Source organism: Cyprinus carpio, chromosome A13 (assembly GCF_018340385.1).
Source record: "Cyprinus carpio isolate SPL01 chromosome A13, ASM1834038v1, whole genome shotgun sequence".
Taxonomy (NCBI): Eukaryota; Metazoa; Chordata; class Actinopteri; order Cypriniformes; family Cyprinidae; genus Cyprinus; species Cyprinus carpio.
The window spans coordinates 9,671,648-9,687,990 of record NC_056584.1 but is presented as its reverse complement, the minus strand read 5'-3'; the positions used below and the strand labels follow the sequence as shown (position 1 = coordinate 9,687,990).

At 38.1% G+C, this 16,343-nt stretch overlaps 3 protein-coding genes across 4 annotated transcripts; 1 reads left to right on the top strand and 2 right to left on the bottom strand.

Annotated features, from left to right (window-relative positions):
- The first annotated feature begins 46 nt into the window (after nucleotides 1-46).
- On the top strand, nucleotides 47-5,625 carry LOC109104082 (pantothenate kinase 3-like). 2 transcript variants are annotated; one of them, XM_042768699.1, is made up of 8 exons: nucleotides 47-180; nucleotides 302-551; nucleotides 1,418-1,770; nucleotides 2,800-3,053; nucleotides 3,168-3,344; nucleotides 3,951-4,074; nucleotides 4,283-4,408; nucleotides 4,493-5,625. In XM_042768699.1, the coding sequence occupies exons 2-8, from the start codon at nucleotides 323-325 to the stop codon at nucleotides 4,541-4,543; spliced, it is 1,314 nt and encodes a 437-aa protein (XP_042624633.1). In that variant the 5' UTR covers nucleotides 47-180; nucleotides 302-322; the 3' UTR covers nucleotides 4,544-5,625. The 2 variants fall into 2 exon arrangements, with proteins under 2 accessions (XP_042624633.1, XP_018972986.1); XM_019117441.2 differs by lacking the exon at nucleotides 47-180 and having other exon boundaries at nucleotides 189-551.
- Nucleotides 5,626-10,114: 4,489 nt separating this feature from the next.
- LOC109104079 (28S ribosomal protein S26, mitochondrial-like) lies at nucleotides 10,115-12,044 on the bottom strand. Its single transcript, XM_019117439.2, has 4 exons — nucleotides 11,634-12,044; nucleotides 11,209-11,355; nucleotides 10,957-11,080; nucleotides 10,115-10,773 (listed from the first exon to the last, which is right to left on the bottom strand). Exons 1-4 carry the CDS (start codon nucleotides 11,852-11,854, stop codon nucleotides 10,639-10,641), a joined length of 627 nt encoding a protein of 208 aa, XP_018972984.1. The 5' UTR covers nucleotides 11,855-12,044; the 3' UTR covers nucleotides 10,115-10,638.
- An 805-nt stretch (nucleotides 12,045-12,849) lies between these two features.
- LOC109104078 (neurofilament light polypeptide-like) lies at nucleotides 12,850-16,266 on the bottom strand. The gene is made up of 3 exons (XM_042768696.1): nucleotides 15,136-16,266; nucleotides 14,198-14,322; nucleotides 12,850-14,086 (listed from the first exon to the last, which is right to left on the bottom strand). The coding sequence occupies exons 1-3, from the start codon at nucleotides 16,114-16,116 to the stop codon at nucleotides 14,026-14,028; spliced, it is 1,167 nt and encodes a 388-aa protein (XP_042624630.1). The 5' UTR covers nucleotides 16,117-16,266; the 3' UTR covers nucleotides 12,850-14,025.
- Nucleotides 16,267-16,343: the final 77 nt, after the last annotated feature.

Genomic DNA, 16,343 nt, shown 5'->3' with positions numbered 1-16,343 from the left:
AGAGAGCATAAAAGGCGGTAAAACGGCTGTGAACAAATGATGCTTGCAGTGTTGTTATGTGAAGCTCGCCATCTGCTGGTGAAGAAGATTACGTGCTCGCCAATGAGAGAAGGGCTGAACTGAACTGAGAACCTGATTGGCTCGTTGAGATTTCAGTTGACAGGAGAAGCGCGTTCATTGGTGAGTCGAGTAACTGTGCTTGTGGTGTAAACATTTCAATGGAGATGTAATGACGACATGAAACACTGACAATGTATTTGTATTTGTTAACGGTGATTTTTCTGCTTAACGGTCGGTGTAGAGATTTTCGGTAAAAGATATAATGGAGCTGAACGGCTTCCACTGTGACGGCGAGGGATGTGCGGAGGAGCAAGAGGAAGAACCGACAGCGCTCAGGCTGCCTCGATCTAAGACGGAAACTCCGTGTAGCATAATTGCTACACCGGGTGCAGAGAGCGCAGCGGCCGGCGGCAGTGCACTCCGAGAGCAGCGGATCTCAAAATCGACGCCGGCGATGCTGAGGCTCGATTCGCTGAAAAAGAACAGGCCGCGTAGGTGAACCATCTTGTTATGGCGCTAGGTAACAGGTTTAACGGAGCTGATGCCACAGTGAAATCACAGTGATAAAATCTCAAATATATATAAATAAATCAAACCTATAGTCATACGTTTTAAAGCCATGTTTGTCAATTTCGTGCGCTCACGGTTGGCATCATATTACTAGAAAAAAAATTTAATTGGGGGTTCCTGTATGCAAAAACATATTATACACTATTCCTGAAATTAAATGTTATGTATAGACGATAGACTTAATTTATTAAGAAAGAAGTAAAATGGTACGGAGTCATAACATGTAATCTTATCAAATTGAAAATTTATTAAGAAAGATTTTCTTCAGAAATCTTATCAAAATGCAACCCAGCACTGTAGTAAAATGGTACGGAGTCATAACATTTAATAACCAAAAATTTGTTGACTTGTCATGTTGACTTATTCGTCAAGCGCAACCATTCAGTCATCTTAAGTTATTGTGTAAAGAACAAATAATTCGTTTGTTTCAAAACTAGTTAAAACCCTATTGTGTATTTTAATTCGTAACTCTGTTGCTTATTCTGTTATTTTTAATGCATTATAAATGTTGTCTATTTAAAATTTGATGTAACGTTACTGTTTAGAATTTTGCAAAAATTGCAAAATCACAAATGAGGATTTTTCAACTATTTAGAAACTTTACGAATTTTACCTACAGGGCTGAAAATGTGGCAACCTCAATGAAAATTAACAGAAAATAAAACAGCTCATAAAAAGTTCACTGAAATTTTTCCTAAAAAAAAAAAAAAAATGAAAGGAGCTTCATTCAGGTTTACTCAAAGATTCCACAAGGTATTGAAGTCATTTACCTATTATTGGTCCCCAGCTTTCCCATGGTTTGGCATGGACATTGGTGGCACATTGGTGAAGCTGGTCTACTTTGAGCCCAAAGACATTACAGCAGAAGAAGAACAGGAAGAGGTGGAGAGTCTGAAAAGCATCCGTCGCTACCTCACCTCACACACCGCCTACGGCAAAATGGGTATTCGAGATGTTCACCTGGAGCTCTCCGACCTCATCCTTTGGGGTCGCAAGGGCAACCTGCACTTCATCCGCTTTCCCACACATGAGCTGCCTGGCTTCCTGCAGATGGGTCGAGACAAGCACTTCTCCAGTCTACACACCACCCTCTGTGCCACTGGAGGTGGTGCATTTAAATATGAGGAGGACTTCCGTACGGTGTGTCCAAGATTGCATTGTTGCACTTAAAATAAATAATATATATATATATATATATATATATATATATATATATATATATATATATATATATATATATATATATATATATATATATTAGGGCTGTCAAATGATTAATCACGATTAATCACATCCAAAATAAAAGTTTTGTTTTACATAATATATGTATGTGTACAGGGTATATTTATTAAGTATATATAAATACACACACATAAATTATATATTTAGAAAATATTTACATGTATATACATTTATATATTTATATTCTTATATTTTATATTATATATAAATATATTTTTAATATATAAACATAACATATTCTTCTTAAATATATACATGCATGTGTGTGTATTTATATATACATAATAAATATACACAGTATACACACATATATTATGTAAACAAAACTTTTATTTTGGATGTGATTAATCGTGATTAATCATTTGACAGCCCTAATATATATATATATTATGTGATCTGTTTAAAGGAATAAATAACCCAAAATGAAATGATGGCCTTAGGCTGTCCAAGATGTAGATGTGTTTGTTTCTTCATCGGAACAGATTTTGAGAAATTTAGCATTGCATGCCTTGTTCACCAGTGGATCCTCTGCAGTGAATGGGTGCCGTCAGAATGAAAGTCCAAACAGCTGATTAAACCATCACAATAATCCATAAATAATCCACACCACTCTAATCTATCAATTAACACCTTGTGAAGTGAAAAGCTGTGTGTTTCTAAGAAACAAATCCATCAAGATGTTTTAACTGTACAAGCTCTTCTGGCCAAAATACAGTTCCATAATCCAAAACTGTGATGTTTTTATCAGCTGTTTGGACTCTCATTCTGACGGCACCCAGGATCCAAAGTTGAGCAAGTAATGTAATGGTAAATTTCTCCAGATATGTTCTCCAGATAACTCATCTACATCTTTAATGGTCTGAAGGAGATTTTTGGTGAACTGTTCCTTTAAATAAATGGTTCCCTGTGCTGTCTTTCCTTACCAAGATGGCCAATCTGCAGCTGTTGAAGCTGGATGAGCTGGACTGTCTGATAAAGGGGGTTCTGTACATTTACTCAGTGGTCTCAAGTGGTCCACCTGAATGTTACTATTTTGAGCATCCAACAGACCCTGAGCGCTGTGAGCAGAAGGCATACAACCTGGAGAACCCCTATCCTCTGCTGCTTGTCAACATTGGCTCTGGTGTCAGCATACTGGCTGTATACTCCAAAGACAACTACAAGCGTGTCACTGGAACCAGGTTGGTCATGACTTTATAATATTGCATTCGTTTTAAATAACTCTTAAACAGTTTAAGAAAACAGGGGAATTTTACTGTAAAGCTATGGTGATCTTTTCTGTATTTCCCCTTCAGTCTTGGTGGTGGTACATTCCTTGGGCTGTGTTGCCTGTTGACTGGATGCTCCACCTTTGAGGAAGCATTGGCAATGGCCACAGAAGGGGAAAGTACACGTGTGGATAAACTAGTCAGGGACATCTACGGTGGCGACTATGAGCGATTCGGCTTGCCAGGATGGGCTGTTGCCTCCAGGTACAGTCATATACACTAACGTTTGAAAGTTTGGGGTCTTTTTTTATGTTTTGAATCAATCCAAATGAATTGAGCAGTTTAATCCAAGTCTTATTAAGAGATACAGTCTCTTTATATGATGAACAGAATTAATTTAGGCTTTTATTTACATCTAAACAATCATGTGACTTGAAATTAAACTGCTTGCTTCACATGTTTCGGTTAACTGGACTTTTAGTGGAGGGACAGAAAATGTAAAAAAAATTATAATTTCTAGATTAACCAAAGTCTAATGGGTTTCATTATGACAGATTTTAATTTTGGGGTATATTATTCTTAAACATGTTTGTCGAAACTGTGATCATTTTTTTTCAGGATTATTTAATGAATGAAAATTTCAAAAGAACACTATTTAAAATAGAAACCTTTTGTATCATCATGAATGTCTTTTCTGACATTCAATTTAATGCATCCTTGATGAATAAAACTTTTTTTTTTCCTATATGCTATATGCAAACAGTTACATTGTTATTCATTATATGACACTGTTATCATTTTAAAATGTTTCTGTTATGACGCTGATAATACATGTTAATCAATATAATGTGTGTGCATTTTCTTTTGCAGCTTTGGGAACATGATATGCAAGGAGAAGAGAGACTCAGTCTCCAAGGAGGATCTGGCTAGAGCAACACTTGTCACCATTACAAACAACATTGGCTCAATCACACGGATGTGTGCACTTAATGAGGTACACGTGCACATCCACATTATAAATCCCCATTATGTTGTCCTTGCCCTTGTCTGTCAGCCTCTTTACGGTGCTGCCTTGTGGAATCTGGATCAAGCAGCATTGTACAGGGCTATGAGAGACCAGGTGCCAATCAGCTCCTAGGAAACTCCTCTTAAAAGAATAACATTTTCAGAATCAGTGCTTATTATAAGTTTCTTCCATTTAGAACATTGAAAGAGTGGTTTTTGTTGGGAACTTTCTGCGAGTGAACACGTTATCCATGAAGCTGCTCGCTTATGCTTTGGACTACTGGAGCAAAGGACAGCTCAAAGCCCTGTTCCTCCGACACGAGGTGTGTGTGAGTCTTTATAATACCTCCAAAGCTCAAACTAAATCTAAACAAATCACTCATAGTCATTTTATTTGTGTTTTTCAGGGTTATTTTGGAGCGGTTGGTGCACTTTTGGAATTACCAAACCCATCCTGATCTGCTACCTTATCTTAGTTCGTGGCTTTTACCAAAAGTCAAAAATATTTATGCAAACGGACCAAAGTTGCCTTCAAATATCAGACCATGCCCTCAACTATGCAGACCAAGCCCTGATATCTTATTAATACCAAAACTATTGTAGTCACTAAACTAACATCTCTTAATAATGAGCTATACAGTCAAGTTAAACAATCACATGCCTATAGTTTAAGGAATTGCTGCAAACATCAGAACTATTTAGAGCCGGTCAATTCTCTTATTGAAAAGTGTTATGCAAAGACCACCAGCTGATATGAGAATAAGACCGTAAGATCTGATACATGGCTTAAATCAACACTTCACAATCAGGTGATCATCATTTATAATGTGTCGTCTGTCATACTGTATTATCATTACAGCTTATGAAATGATATTGCATCAAAAAGAAGAACAGTGACTGAAACCTGTTTATGTTTGTTAGTGACAGTAATCATTACAGTACATTTTATTTGGGGCACAGCAAGCTGATATCAATCAAGCACCTTTCTGTTCCATTTTGCTGTCTTGTATGTAATACAGTGTAAATGCAAAATGAGTAAGTATAATTTGTGTTGTCGGGGTCTGTTGTATGAAAGCTGTTTTTTGTGTAGTGAGTTCAGAGTCAGAATTTCATGGATGTCATGTAGGTCATATTATGTTTGTAGAAAAACAGTGCTGTTTGACAGCATTTTGCATATAACAGCTGTGAGAGAGAAAAGGTCCTAATATCAGGGACGGGAACAAAACTTTTACACTGGATAATTCTCCTCTTCAAAGCTGAGATTTTTTTATTTTTATTTTTTATTTTTTTGGAATAACTTTGTGTCCCTGTTGCATAAACCAACACCAAACCAACATGTGTTCGGTTGCATTCTCTTTATAGTCTGTTGTATCATGTTATTTACTTCTTGCTCATGTCTGTATGAATAATGTTTGTTACTACACCAGCAAATAAGTGCCTTGCGTTTTGTTTAAAACATGGAAAACAAATTGTTCCTTTGTACCTTTTTGATCAAAACTATTGTCGTTTTTTGTAATTAAAGATATAAATGACAATATAATAAGGTTTCTTCGTGCTTTTGACATGCAATGATCCATTAAAATGTAATATTTTAAAAGTAGGGCGTTGTTTTTTACCCGTCACCAATTCTCATAATCGTAATGCAAAAATGACTTTATCATGACTGTAATGAATAGAATTACTGTGCACTAAAACAAATTTGTGTAGGATTTAATTTATTGCTACTAAATTTCACAAATAATTAATTAAAATAGTATTTTCCTGTAAAATGTACTCCAGTAATATTTACTTACAACTTTGAAAAAAAGCATGTGTATAGTAATCAGAATCTTATTAAAATCATCATCGAGAAAAATGGCTATTACAAAAGAAAAAAAACAACATTCAGAAGCATTACAGTAATGATTATCATGTTATAAAAATAATACAAATCCTCTGAATGGCTAAAAAATAAGCTCTATTAGTTTTCATTATTAAAAAATTTGTACCTTGTCTTTTAATTTCAGAGAAAATTGTGTTTCGGATATGTTTTCTTGAGATTCACCCACTGATCAATAACTGCATTTGACACACACATATCATTCATCCCATAAACATAACCTCATCTCAGTACTTTCATGTGCATGCACCAGTTTTGATATTTTGATCATCCTGCAATAGTACTACCAGCTGGCATACTGACTTTAGGGGAAGCAATAAAACATTTAACTGAGCCACCCACTGACTTTATGTGGGATTGACATGAGGTTCATCTTGTTCATCATGTTTGCAGACAGAAGTGTTTAAACCCTTTGCATATAGTATGACATCGCACAGATAATTGTGTTGATGATATAACAGCCCCTCACTGGTGTGGCAATGGGATTTCACTAATGTAACAACAGCTCAACAGACAAGTCTGGAGCCATGTGGGTCACAAAGGAATGTAAATTTTGGGTGCCCTCTTCACTGGCTATGAGCTAGTACAGGCCCATTACCCAAACACATTTTAATCTCCATCATTTGGAATACAAAGCAACATCACAATCGCCTCAATCCATGCAAAATCACATTCTTGAAACAGTGGCACACTATTTCGGTAATCATAAAAAAAATCCACAAGATTTTGGCGTTTACATGCAGATCCTCAAATTGGGGAGATTCCAAATCTTCTGGTCCAGTAGCAAACTCCTTTATCTTGCTGAGGGAATTTAATGTCTAGAATTTTGGTATCTTAAACAAAATATTTGCACACTCACATAATTTGACCAAAAGGACAGCTTGATTGGAAATGACAGATATAGGCTAGTAAAAAGTACTAGAAGTTCCGTCTGTCTGGTTTCCCCAGAAAACACAATGAGGGTCGAATTGAGGTGTTTTATAAAGGGCGAATGGGGAACCATATGTGATGATGACTTCTCACTGGCCAGTGCCTATGTCCTCTGTCACCAGCTGGGCTTTGTGTCTGCCACGGGCTTACTCACAGCGCCAAGTATTGCAAGGGCACAGGTAACGTTCCTACACATTCATTCAGAGAAGATATAAAGCAATTTCTGTATGTGCTCAGAGAATTTGTTTTTTGTTTCAGGTAAGGTTTGGCTGACAATGTGCAGTGCAGTGGCATGAGAGGAGTGTGTCAGTGTGTAAATCTCGTGGCTGGGGTAACATGCACTCATGATGAGGACGCTGGAGTGATCTGTAAAGATAGAGACTGCCGGGACATGTGGACTCCAATGTTATAGAGGTAAACACAGACACAATTAAACTAAAACATAAAAAATCTAACTGGCGCCGACAGAAAATATGAGAGAAAAATATTTTACAAAATGTATTTTAGTTTAATGGAACCTAGGATTTCAGCAAAGTAAAAAAAAAGGCTGTTTTGATGATGTTTCCATAACCCACTTCAGTTGTTTTTATAGTTTTTTTGGGATAGTTTAATGGAACCTAGGATTTCAGCAAAGTAAAAAAAAAGGCTGTTTTAATTATTGACCATAAGGATTTTGACTTTATCATAGTTGGTCTGGTCAAATTACACATGAAAATACAATCAGAATCAAATAACAAAATGTTAGTGTAAATATGGCCAAATATGATGGCTTTTTAACTAATATAATAACATAAATATTAAAATATATCAACTATAATATATAAACTTTATTCAACTTCAGTGTCAATTCAACTTCAATTCAATGTAATATCCAATAACATTCTGCAATTAAACTATAATCAAGTACTTTACATGTGCTTTAGGATGTTTTTCAATACATCAAAATAAGTGTACTTCTTTAAAGCACAACAAAAGATTGTTACAAAACATATCAATTTAAAATGTAAAAATCAAACATTTATAAAGTGGACTTTTTAAAAGTGTTTTAAGAAACAGTCATGAAAGTATAGTCTCTTTAAGTACACCTAAGTTGCCTTTTATTTCATTTATATGAAATACACATATCTATGCTGCGAAGTATAAGTGCACATTCAATACAACTAAGCGCACCATTTTTTTCCCACAAATTGTGACATTTCCTGTTTAGTAAGGGTTAAGGGAAATATGGTGATGCTATACAACCTTTCTTATCTCCTGAAGTGGACAGAGAGAAATAAGAGAGAGACAGTAAACAGTGTACATGTGTGTATGTGTGCCTTTTAAACAGGCATCTCAGAAAGAGATCTGCTGAGCCAAAAGCTAAAGTTAAAGTAACAACGGCCAGGTACCATCCGAGGGAAAGAAACCGGTAGTGTTCTTTCCCTAGAGGACTCAAGCACATAGCGTGGCTTTAGTACACAACACTATTAGTGTTAGTCAACTAACTTCAGTTTCCAAGCTTTAGTCAGTTATCTTTTTTGTGTGTGAGTATGTCTGTCTGAAAGAGTGGTGTATGAAACATTTCCCCATGAAGAACTTATTACCATCTGTTAGTTTTACTCACATAGTTTTGAGATGAGGCTGTGCTTGTCCAAGAGTTGAAGCTTTCTGGGGGAGATATCTTGAAATAGATATCCTCATACGAACACAAATCCCTCCTTGTGCTTTCTGCATGTTCACCTCAGATATGTGTGCTTCTATTGTGCTGGTTTCAATGTATATAACAGGGATGGGAAAGTCAAATCACACTAAAAAATTTTTTTACATTGGGACAGCAGTAACGTGACAGAGATGGTTATGAGTGGAGTGAAATGTACGGGAGATGAGATGTCTCTCAGCCAGTGCTGACACCACAGAACAGTCAACTGCCAGAAAGCAGCCGCACGATTCTCTAAGGTGAGTAACCTTACTCGTATGCACACACAGATACAAAGAATACATAGGATTTGATTGGCTGATATTAAGCTGGTATTTAGTCCAACATCACTAGGACTTTTCACTGATTGTAGCACTTTGCATGTGTTTGTGACACAAGACTGTCAGTCTTTGTATTAGTGGTGGAGACTTTTGCAGGTTATGTTTATACAAGTGACTGTCTTTATAAGTGTCACTGAATCTTTTATCCAACTGATCTGGTCAACTGATAAAAAAACAGCAATAATGTGAAATATTATTACAATTTAAGATAACTGTTTTCTATTTTAATATATCAAACACACCTGAAGCAGCTAATCAAGGTGTTCAGGGCTACTTGATAATTACAGACAGGTGTGTTGGAGCAGGGTTGGAACTGAAGTCTGCAGGACGGTCGGTAACTCTCCAGGAGCAGGGTTGGAGATCTCTGGCATAGATTGTGATCAACTGAATGAGTGGTTTGAAATATTTTATATTCTACTAATGATAAAACTGATTGATAAGAGTTTTGTGATTGAACTCCTTTATGAAAACAGCTTAGTTTTGATTACTATTAGTGATTTAAGTTGAAATTGTGTATAACACATAACAGTGACTGTAAAATACGTATTTTAGGAGTGGCATATGTTGAGTTTTGATATTTGTGTAGGGTAATTTGGCTTCATGGTTTTTGTTACACAGTCATGGCAGCCTTGTGGGAGACTCCTATTACGTGCTGAAAGCAGAAAATCTGACAAGCCACGTCTTAATTCCTACATTTTTGTTTAGTGTGTCAAGTAAAAACTAACTAATCGGAAATATTATGTAGATATTAGAATAAAAGTGTAATAAACATAATATAATTATTAAGTATGTTGATTAATTTGGTGTTGAACTGTGTACTAGCATATTACTTTTTTACCATATCATTATATAAAGAGTAGTATGCTATATTATTATATTTTTCAAGTAGTTTGCTATGCAGGTTCAAATTGAGCATCTATTTCTCATTTAATGCAAGCTGGGGCAAGAAAATAAAAGTTAAAATACTATTCATGGAACTATTATTTAAAATAAATCATCTTCAGTATTCATATTAATAACCTATAAATAAGTGGATTATTCGATCTGTATACAGTAACTTTTGCTATTGTGACATGCCTTCAATTAAAATAAATGTATAAATAAAATCATATAAGGATTGCAAATATTTAACCTCATGAACAAACTAATAACTGGTCTGGAAGTGTATGTGTGCATCACCCAGGGGAAAATAATCACACAAATCTGTTCTACTTAATATCTATTCATTGAAATTGCTGGAACCAAACATCTTAAAATAGTACACATTAACGTTCCACAGAAAACCTGATAACAGCTGTCAATTATTTTTGAGATCTACACCCTTCTAACTCTTTCTTATTGTGGAGGGCATAGGAATGATCACTTCTGAATGGAGCGCATCCATCGTCTCTTGCTAACATGTACTGTGTAATGTTTAATTGTTATGGCTGCGTTTTTTTGGCACTTCCACTGTTTTTCATTTAAGTTAGTTAGAATTAATTCAGCACACACCATATCCCTCACTGGACATTTCTAGATGTTCCAAGAGACTTTAGTACTGAAAATGAGTTCCTCAAACAGTACATAAACACACACTCACTACTTCCAGTGACACTCTCATAACACTTGCAGAGGGCAGAAAACAAAGCACATGTGCATATGTTTTGAGAAACAGTTTAAAAGATGACACTGACAGTATATATATTTTATGTACATTGCAGGGTTTTTTTGTTATTGGAAATCCTGTATTTATCGCTGAAATGCAGTTCGTTTGACAACACGTCCTTCTTTATCAATGGCGAAATTGTAGTTTTTCGGGTTGTCAAGAGCCTCTTCAATACGCTGATCTAGATTGTCCAGTGTGATGAAGTCCTTCGCCTCTTCCTGAAGCACAGATGAATGCAAGGGTGAGAGAGGGGTTAAATCATGAACTGATCAAATGTACCTATAATAACATGAACAATGCATGTTTAAAAATCAATCAAATAAAAATACTGCAACACAAAACATGACAGCACTACTCATACACAGTTTCACTTTATACAGAATTTCTGCAAAAGCACGCACCTGTAGCTGAAGAATCTGCCTTTCTTTTTCTTTAATGTAGTTCTCCAGCTCTTGCTGGCGTAAGATGTCTGCTTCTCTCTTCTTCAGTTCCTCGGCCTCAGCCTCTTTCTGCATGCGTTGCTCTCTGAAAGACCAGACGGTTCACATTAGAATCAAAGAGCAACTAAATGCAAGTGTATCTGACTGCATCCCTCACCGCCATAAACCACATAACAGAACCGTCTTACAGAATCTCACATCTAAACCGCTCACCGTATCTTATGCATTCTGAGGTTTTCAGCATCATTCAAGGCCATCAGTGACCGGTGCTCTTCTTCCTCTCTTTTAGTTCTCTCCTCTGCCACAGAACCAACCTCCTCTTCGTATTTCTTCCTCAACATCTGCTCCTTGAACTCAAGTCTACATGCATAAAATGTTAAATTATCTCAGTTGAGATTATGTCAGTCTCGAACTCAAATGGTTCAAGTTACAACTGTGATAACAAATAGTGTGACTTTGGTATTCAGAAACAGATTTATTCACTAGTTACTGACTTGACATCATAATCAGTCGGGGAATTATTTAAAGAATTAACATTTCCTGATAATTTACTCACCCCCATGTCATCCTTGGAAGTTAATTATCAGGACATGTTTATTCTGGAAGTGAACTACTGCTTTGATGTCATGCAGTCTTACCGCAGGGCTCTTAAAATCAGATTGTACTCCGTGTAGCGCTCCTTCAGTACCACCATTTCTACTGGATCCACGGGAGGGGGGGTCTTGATCCGTCCCAATTTTGACTTGGCTTTGGGGTCTGTGCGAGATTTTCTCCCCCTGACAGTCTCGACCCAAACAGCAGTACGAGGAGAGAGAAGACGGACTACAGGAGCAGGACTCCTTGATAAAGCCCGCAACATGATGAAGATTAAATCTAGCTATGATTAACAGTGAGCGTCTGCGCACAACATACAGTCAAATCCTAAAGAACTGAGGTGGGATAGTATTATTATATCGTAACAGATTCCAGCATGGCCACATAACATTGAGCATCTTCACCTAAGCTGCCATATTGCTGAACTTTAGCCACGGACGGAAGATGTTTCTTTTACTCGCTGCAGAGTGAAGACTGAGCTGCACTGGAAGCGCTCGCTACTGCCGCGCGCGGTAGAGAAGAGGAACTGCGAACAACTAGTGACTGCAGGCTTGAGAGAACCGCGAGGAAAATAACTACTGCTTTGACTCTGATTTTTTTAATGACTTTTGCTCCTTAACGCTTCCATTAACCGTTTTAGCCTGCGTCCGAGGAATAAATATTTGGAAAATATAGAGGCTGCATAAACAGGTAATAAGGTACTCAGGTAGTCATAAATTGTTAGATAAAAATACCAAACAAACAACAGTTTGGTAACGTATTCCTTTTGATTAAACACCGCTTACATAATTTTTACTTAAAAAGCCAGTTATGTGAACAGCCAATATGATTGTTGGCACTGTGGAAGAAGCCGCAGATTAAATTATAATTATGACATGAAAGTCATATTTATGATACAAAAAGTCTAAATTATGATAATTATGATGACATTAAAAGCAAGGACTGAGAATTAAAAGTCGACAACTTTGGTAACATCACATTAAAACAATTATGAAACAAAGAGTCAGAATTACGACAAACTGAAAAATTATGGCTCAAAAGAGTCAGCTGTTCAGGAATCAGGTTACACTGTTCACGTTACATGTTCTTGATAACTAAAAGAGCCAGGTTTGAATCATTCATCAAAAACCTGTTCATCCATTTACTCCAGCTTAATGTAAAAATGTCCCAAAGAGATTTTAATGAGCAAGTTTTGGATATCTGAACCTCACTGCATGTCTTGCACACAGGCTCACAGTCAAACACACAGCAGAGACGTGCTCCAGAAGAGGTACTGTTGCTTTATTCAGCATGTATTTAGGTGCAAACATACAGCACCATTAGGTTCAGAGACTGTCATGATAAACAGACTCGGTCACTTGTTAATTTCCAAATTACTGCTAATTGACTTACAGTGTAACTTAGATGACATAACAAAAGCAGATGAAAGCATGATAGTTGTATTTGAAGCATGAGTCTAAAAACTCTAAAGCTTTTATTCCTACTCTTGAATTTCAGTCATGCTTTTATTAAGTCAAACACTGAATAATCAGCAAAATAATCGTCATATCCTCAACCGAACAAACATAAGAGAAGCGGAACACAGACACAGCAAAAAATATATATATTACTACAACATTTACTAAAATTAACACATTCTAACATAATTAACATTGCTAAAACTTAACTGTTGCACTAACTACATATAATCTAAAGAGCCAGGGATGGTGGACAGTGTCCTGTTGGCTGATTCTCGGTCTAATGTTGAATTAACAAATTGCCTTTAGTCCATTCCTTGCACCCAAAGAGAGTTGATACCAAACAACGATTCACCTCAACAAACAACTGGTTAAAAGTTTGCATACAGGTGATCATTGGTTAATCAGATTCTCAATGGGTGCTGGGAATGAAACATAAAAAGATTACAATTTAGTGAAACCGATTATTTGCAGAACAATACAGTGTATAGAGTTCTTTAAGCTGAACCATCTTAAGGTCCTTCATGAGAATCTGCCAACAGGACACTGAGCTCTGGCTGAGTGAGTGCTGCCCTTAGCGATGTCTCCAAGGTGGTCATTTGTCCATTTTCGAGTGTAAAGAAGAAGGGGGACCTCTTAATGTGTACCTCTTGTGTGACACAAGGGCTCATCTGACTTTAAAGTGGTGATGTGCTTAGTTTCATGGTTAGATGGTGGAATTGGGGTGTAAATAACTAAAGAACTAGGTTTGGAGTAAATGTGAAGGTTATGGATATGGATTTGGCAAAGAGAGTCTTAAATGGTGGGTCCAGGTTAGTAGGGTTTTTGGAAAAAAAAAAAGTTGATTTATGTGCCTCTCAATGTTTGGGAATGTGATGTGTTGGTTAGTATTTTAGGATCTTAATGTGGGTCTGACTAAACAGTATTCAAAATATGAATATGATGAATCTGAGTTACTAGGATTTTGTGTTTTAAGGGTTTAGGCAAGGGCTGGTAGGGTGGAATATGTCAATCGAATTTCTTCTCCCTCCAGGAGTTTCCTGTAAAGACAAAAATGAAGTTACGTTTTATTTTTATTTTTTATGCAAAATAATTGTTTTAGGTTAAACCAATTGAATAAACTGCAAGTCTCATACTGTCAAGCATATTACCTGTAAGCTGCAATCTCAACATCCAAAGCCATCTTCACGTTAAGCAGATCTTGATACTCCCGCAAATAGCGTGACATTTCCTCTTTCGCATCGGCAATGCCCCTCTCTAGGTCACTTATCCTCTCCTAGAAGTTGTTCAAAGAAAATTTCAAAGCATAAATGAATGCTGACATGCTTATCTGACAGAAGTGTTACTACATCATCTCTGTGCCAGAGCTAGAGAGAAGCAGAGCAGAACTTCATTATAAAGGGATATCTTTCCCTTAGAGTCATATCATCTCTCCTACTCAGTTTGTCGGTCATGACTCAGCACTGATGGAATGAGTCAGCATCAGTAACATTTCTGCAACTTTGCTATCACTTGGACCTTACAATGCTAAAAGCACAGCAGAAATAATATTCCGTCAATGCTGAGACTGTAGAACAGCAAAGGTCAGCGTACTGACTTGGCATGAAAAACAAATTTACAGTCTGTTCCTAAGCCTTTGTGCTTCCCTTTTGTTATTTCATGAGGGAAATTTGCTAATGCACCTTTAGGGGTAGCTTATCACTGGGGCAGGTGCAAATTTGTACCTTATTTACACCTAAAAGTTTCATAGTTGTGCCTTACATATTACTACTCTTAAGGTAAATATGCACCTTTCAGGGGTAGATAAGGTAACACAATTGTGCTTTAATAAGTACTGCCCCAGTGACAAGCTGATGTACACATAAAGGTACGATTTTTGGACATTTTATCTGAGTGTATTATGCCCATCAACACAAATAAAGATTGTTCCGGTTATGTTCCATTTCATTAATCTTCTCTTTTATACAGAATGTTTCTGCAGTCAATAGCATAATGACCTCACTTCTAAGAGTGTCTTTACAGAGACATTTGTGTGGTCGTATTGCACACATGGTACAATTATACTTTGATTGCTGCTGGTGATCTATACCTGGTACTTGGTGACATCAGTGTTCTGTGTCTCCTCTAGCTCTCCTAGTTGTGCATTCAGTGAATCGATAACATTCCTCAGTGCCTCAACCTCAGCTGAACGGGACTGCAGCAGCCGTCGATACTCAGCGGTCTCCTCACGTACCAAGCGCACAGCCTCCTCCTGCTTATCTGACAGCTCCATTACGCTTGCCACCTTCCCCCGGAACCAGGCTTCGGCGGTCTGCATGTTGCGCCCAGCCAGGCTCTCATACTGCACTCGGATCTCTCTCAGAGCGGCAGACAGGTCTGGTCTACTTGTGTCCAGCTTCACACTGAGGCTGGCAACCTGTAGCTGGACCCTCAGCCCCTCCTGCTCCTCCGCAAACACTTGCTTCAAGAAGGCCAACTCCTGCGCCAGGGAGACTACGCTGGCCTCGGCATCACAGCTGCACAAAGCGGCCTGACCTGCCTCCTCCCGCAACCTCTGCACCTCTGCCTCTGCTTGGCTACGCCGCCGCGCCTCTTCCTCCCAGCGCTCGTTCAGCTGTGCGTGTGCCTCCCGCAATTTCTCCCTCTGCGCCTCCATCTGTGCTTTATTCTGGGCCTCTTGATGCAGCTGCTCCCTGAGGCCCCGTACCTCCTGCAGGTAGAGCTGCTGCACACGGGACGGCTGACTCTGCCTGCGCCGCAGGGCCTCCAGTTGTAGGAGCAGCACCCGGTTTTGTTGCTCAAGGTGTCGCACCTTCTCGATGTAGGATGCAAAGCGGTTGTTCAGACCCACCAGCTGCTCTCGTTCTTGGGCCCTCAGCTCCAGCAGCTCTGCGTTCACTATGCTCGCCTGACTCAGGTCACTCTTCTCCCAGCGCTGCAGCGGCTCCAAACGCGTCGGCCACCTGGAGGATGACAGGGGCCCCCGGGAGAGCCGGTAGGTAGTTCTGCTGGAGGGGGAATCTTCCCATCGCCGGGAGAGGGAGGAGGAGATGAATGGGTCAAAGCTCATGATGCAAGATTTTTTTGTCGTTTTGTTTGGTTTTCAAATTATGTTAATGTTTTGTTGGCTGGAGAAGTTTTTCTCATTAAGTCCCCCTTGTTCTGCACACCATTAGTGGAGATGAACCGGCACTGCACCAGTTCAGAAATGCTGCAGAGCAGTGTGCTTTATACAGGACACACATACACACTCTCTCCACACACACAGATCCTCAGCCAATCAACAGCTCAGCAGTG

Coding starts and splice junctions, on each gene's coding strand:
- LOC109104082 (XM_042768699.1), top strand. CDS start 323: ATGGAGCTGAACGGCTTCCACTGTGACGGCGAGGGATGTGCGGAGGAG. Junction 3,345..3,950: donor GGATGGGCTGTTGCCTCCAG/GTACAGTCATAT, acceptor TTTCTTTTGCAG/CTTTGGGAACATGATATGCA. Junction 4,409..4,492: donor CCCTGTTCCTCCGACACGAG/GTGTGTGTGAGT, acceptor TGTGTTTTTCAG/GGTTATTTTGGAGCGGTTGG.
- LOC109104079 (XM_019117439.2), bottom strand. CDS start 11,854: ATGTTGCGGGCTTTATCAAGGAGTCCTGCTCCTGTAGTCCGTCTTCTC. Junction 11,356..11,633: donor CTGATTTTAAGAGCCCTGCG/GTAAGACTGCAT, acceptor TTATGCATGTAG/ACTTGAGTTCAAGGAGCAGA. Junction 10,774..10,956: donor GGCAGATTCTTCAGCTACAG/GTGCGTGCTTTT, acceptor TCTGTGCTTCAG/GAAGAGGCGAAGGACTTCAT.
- LOC109104078 (XM_042768696.1), bottom strand. CDS start 16,116: ATGAGCTTTGACCCATTCATCTCCTCCTCCCTCTCCCGGCGATGGGAA. Junction 14,323..15,135: donor CTGATGTCACCAAGTACCAG/GTATAGATCACC, acceptor AACAACTTCTAG/GAGAGGATAAGTGACCTAGA. Junction 14,087..14,197: donor GTTGAGATTGCAGCTTACAG/GTAATATGCTTG, acceptor TTGTCTTTACAG/GAAACTCCTGGAGGGAGAAG.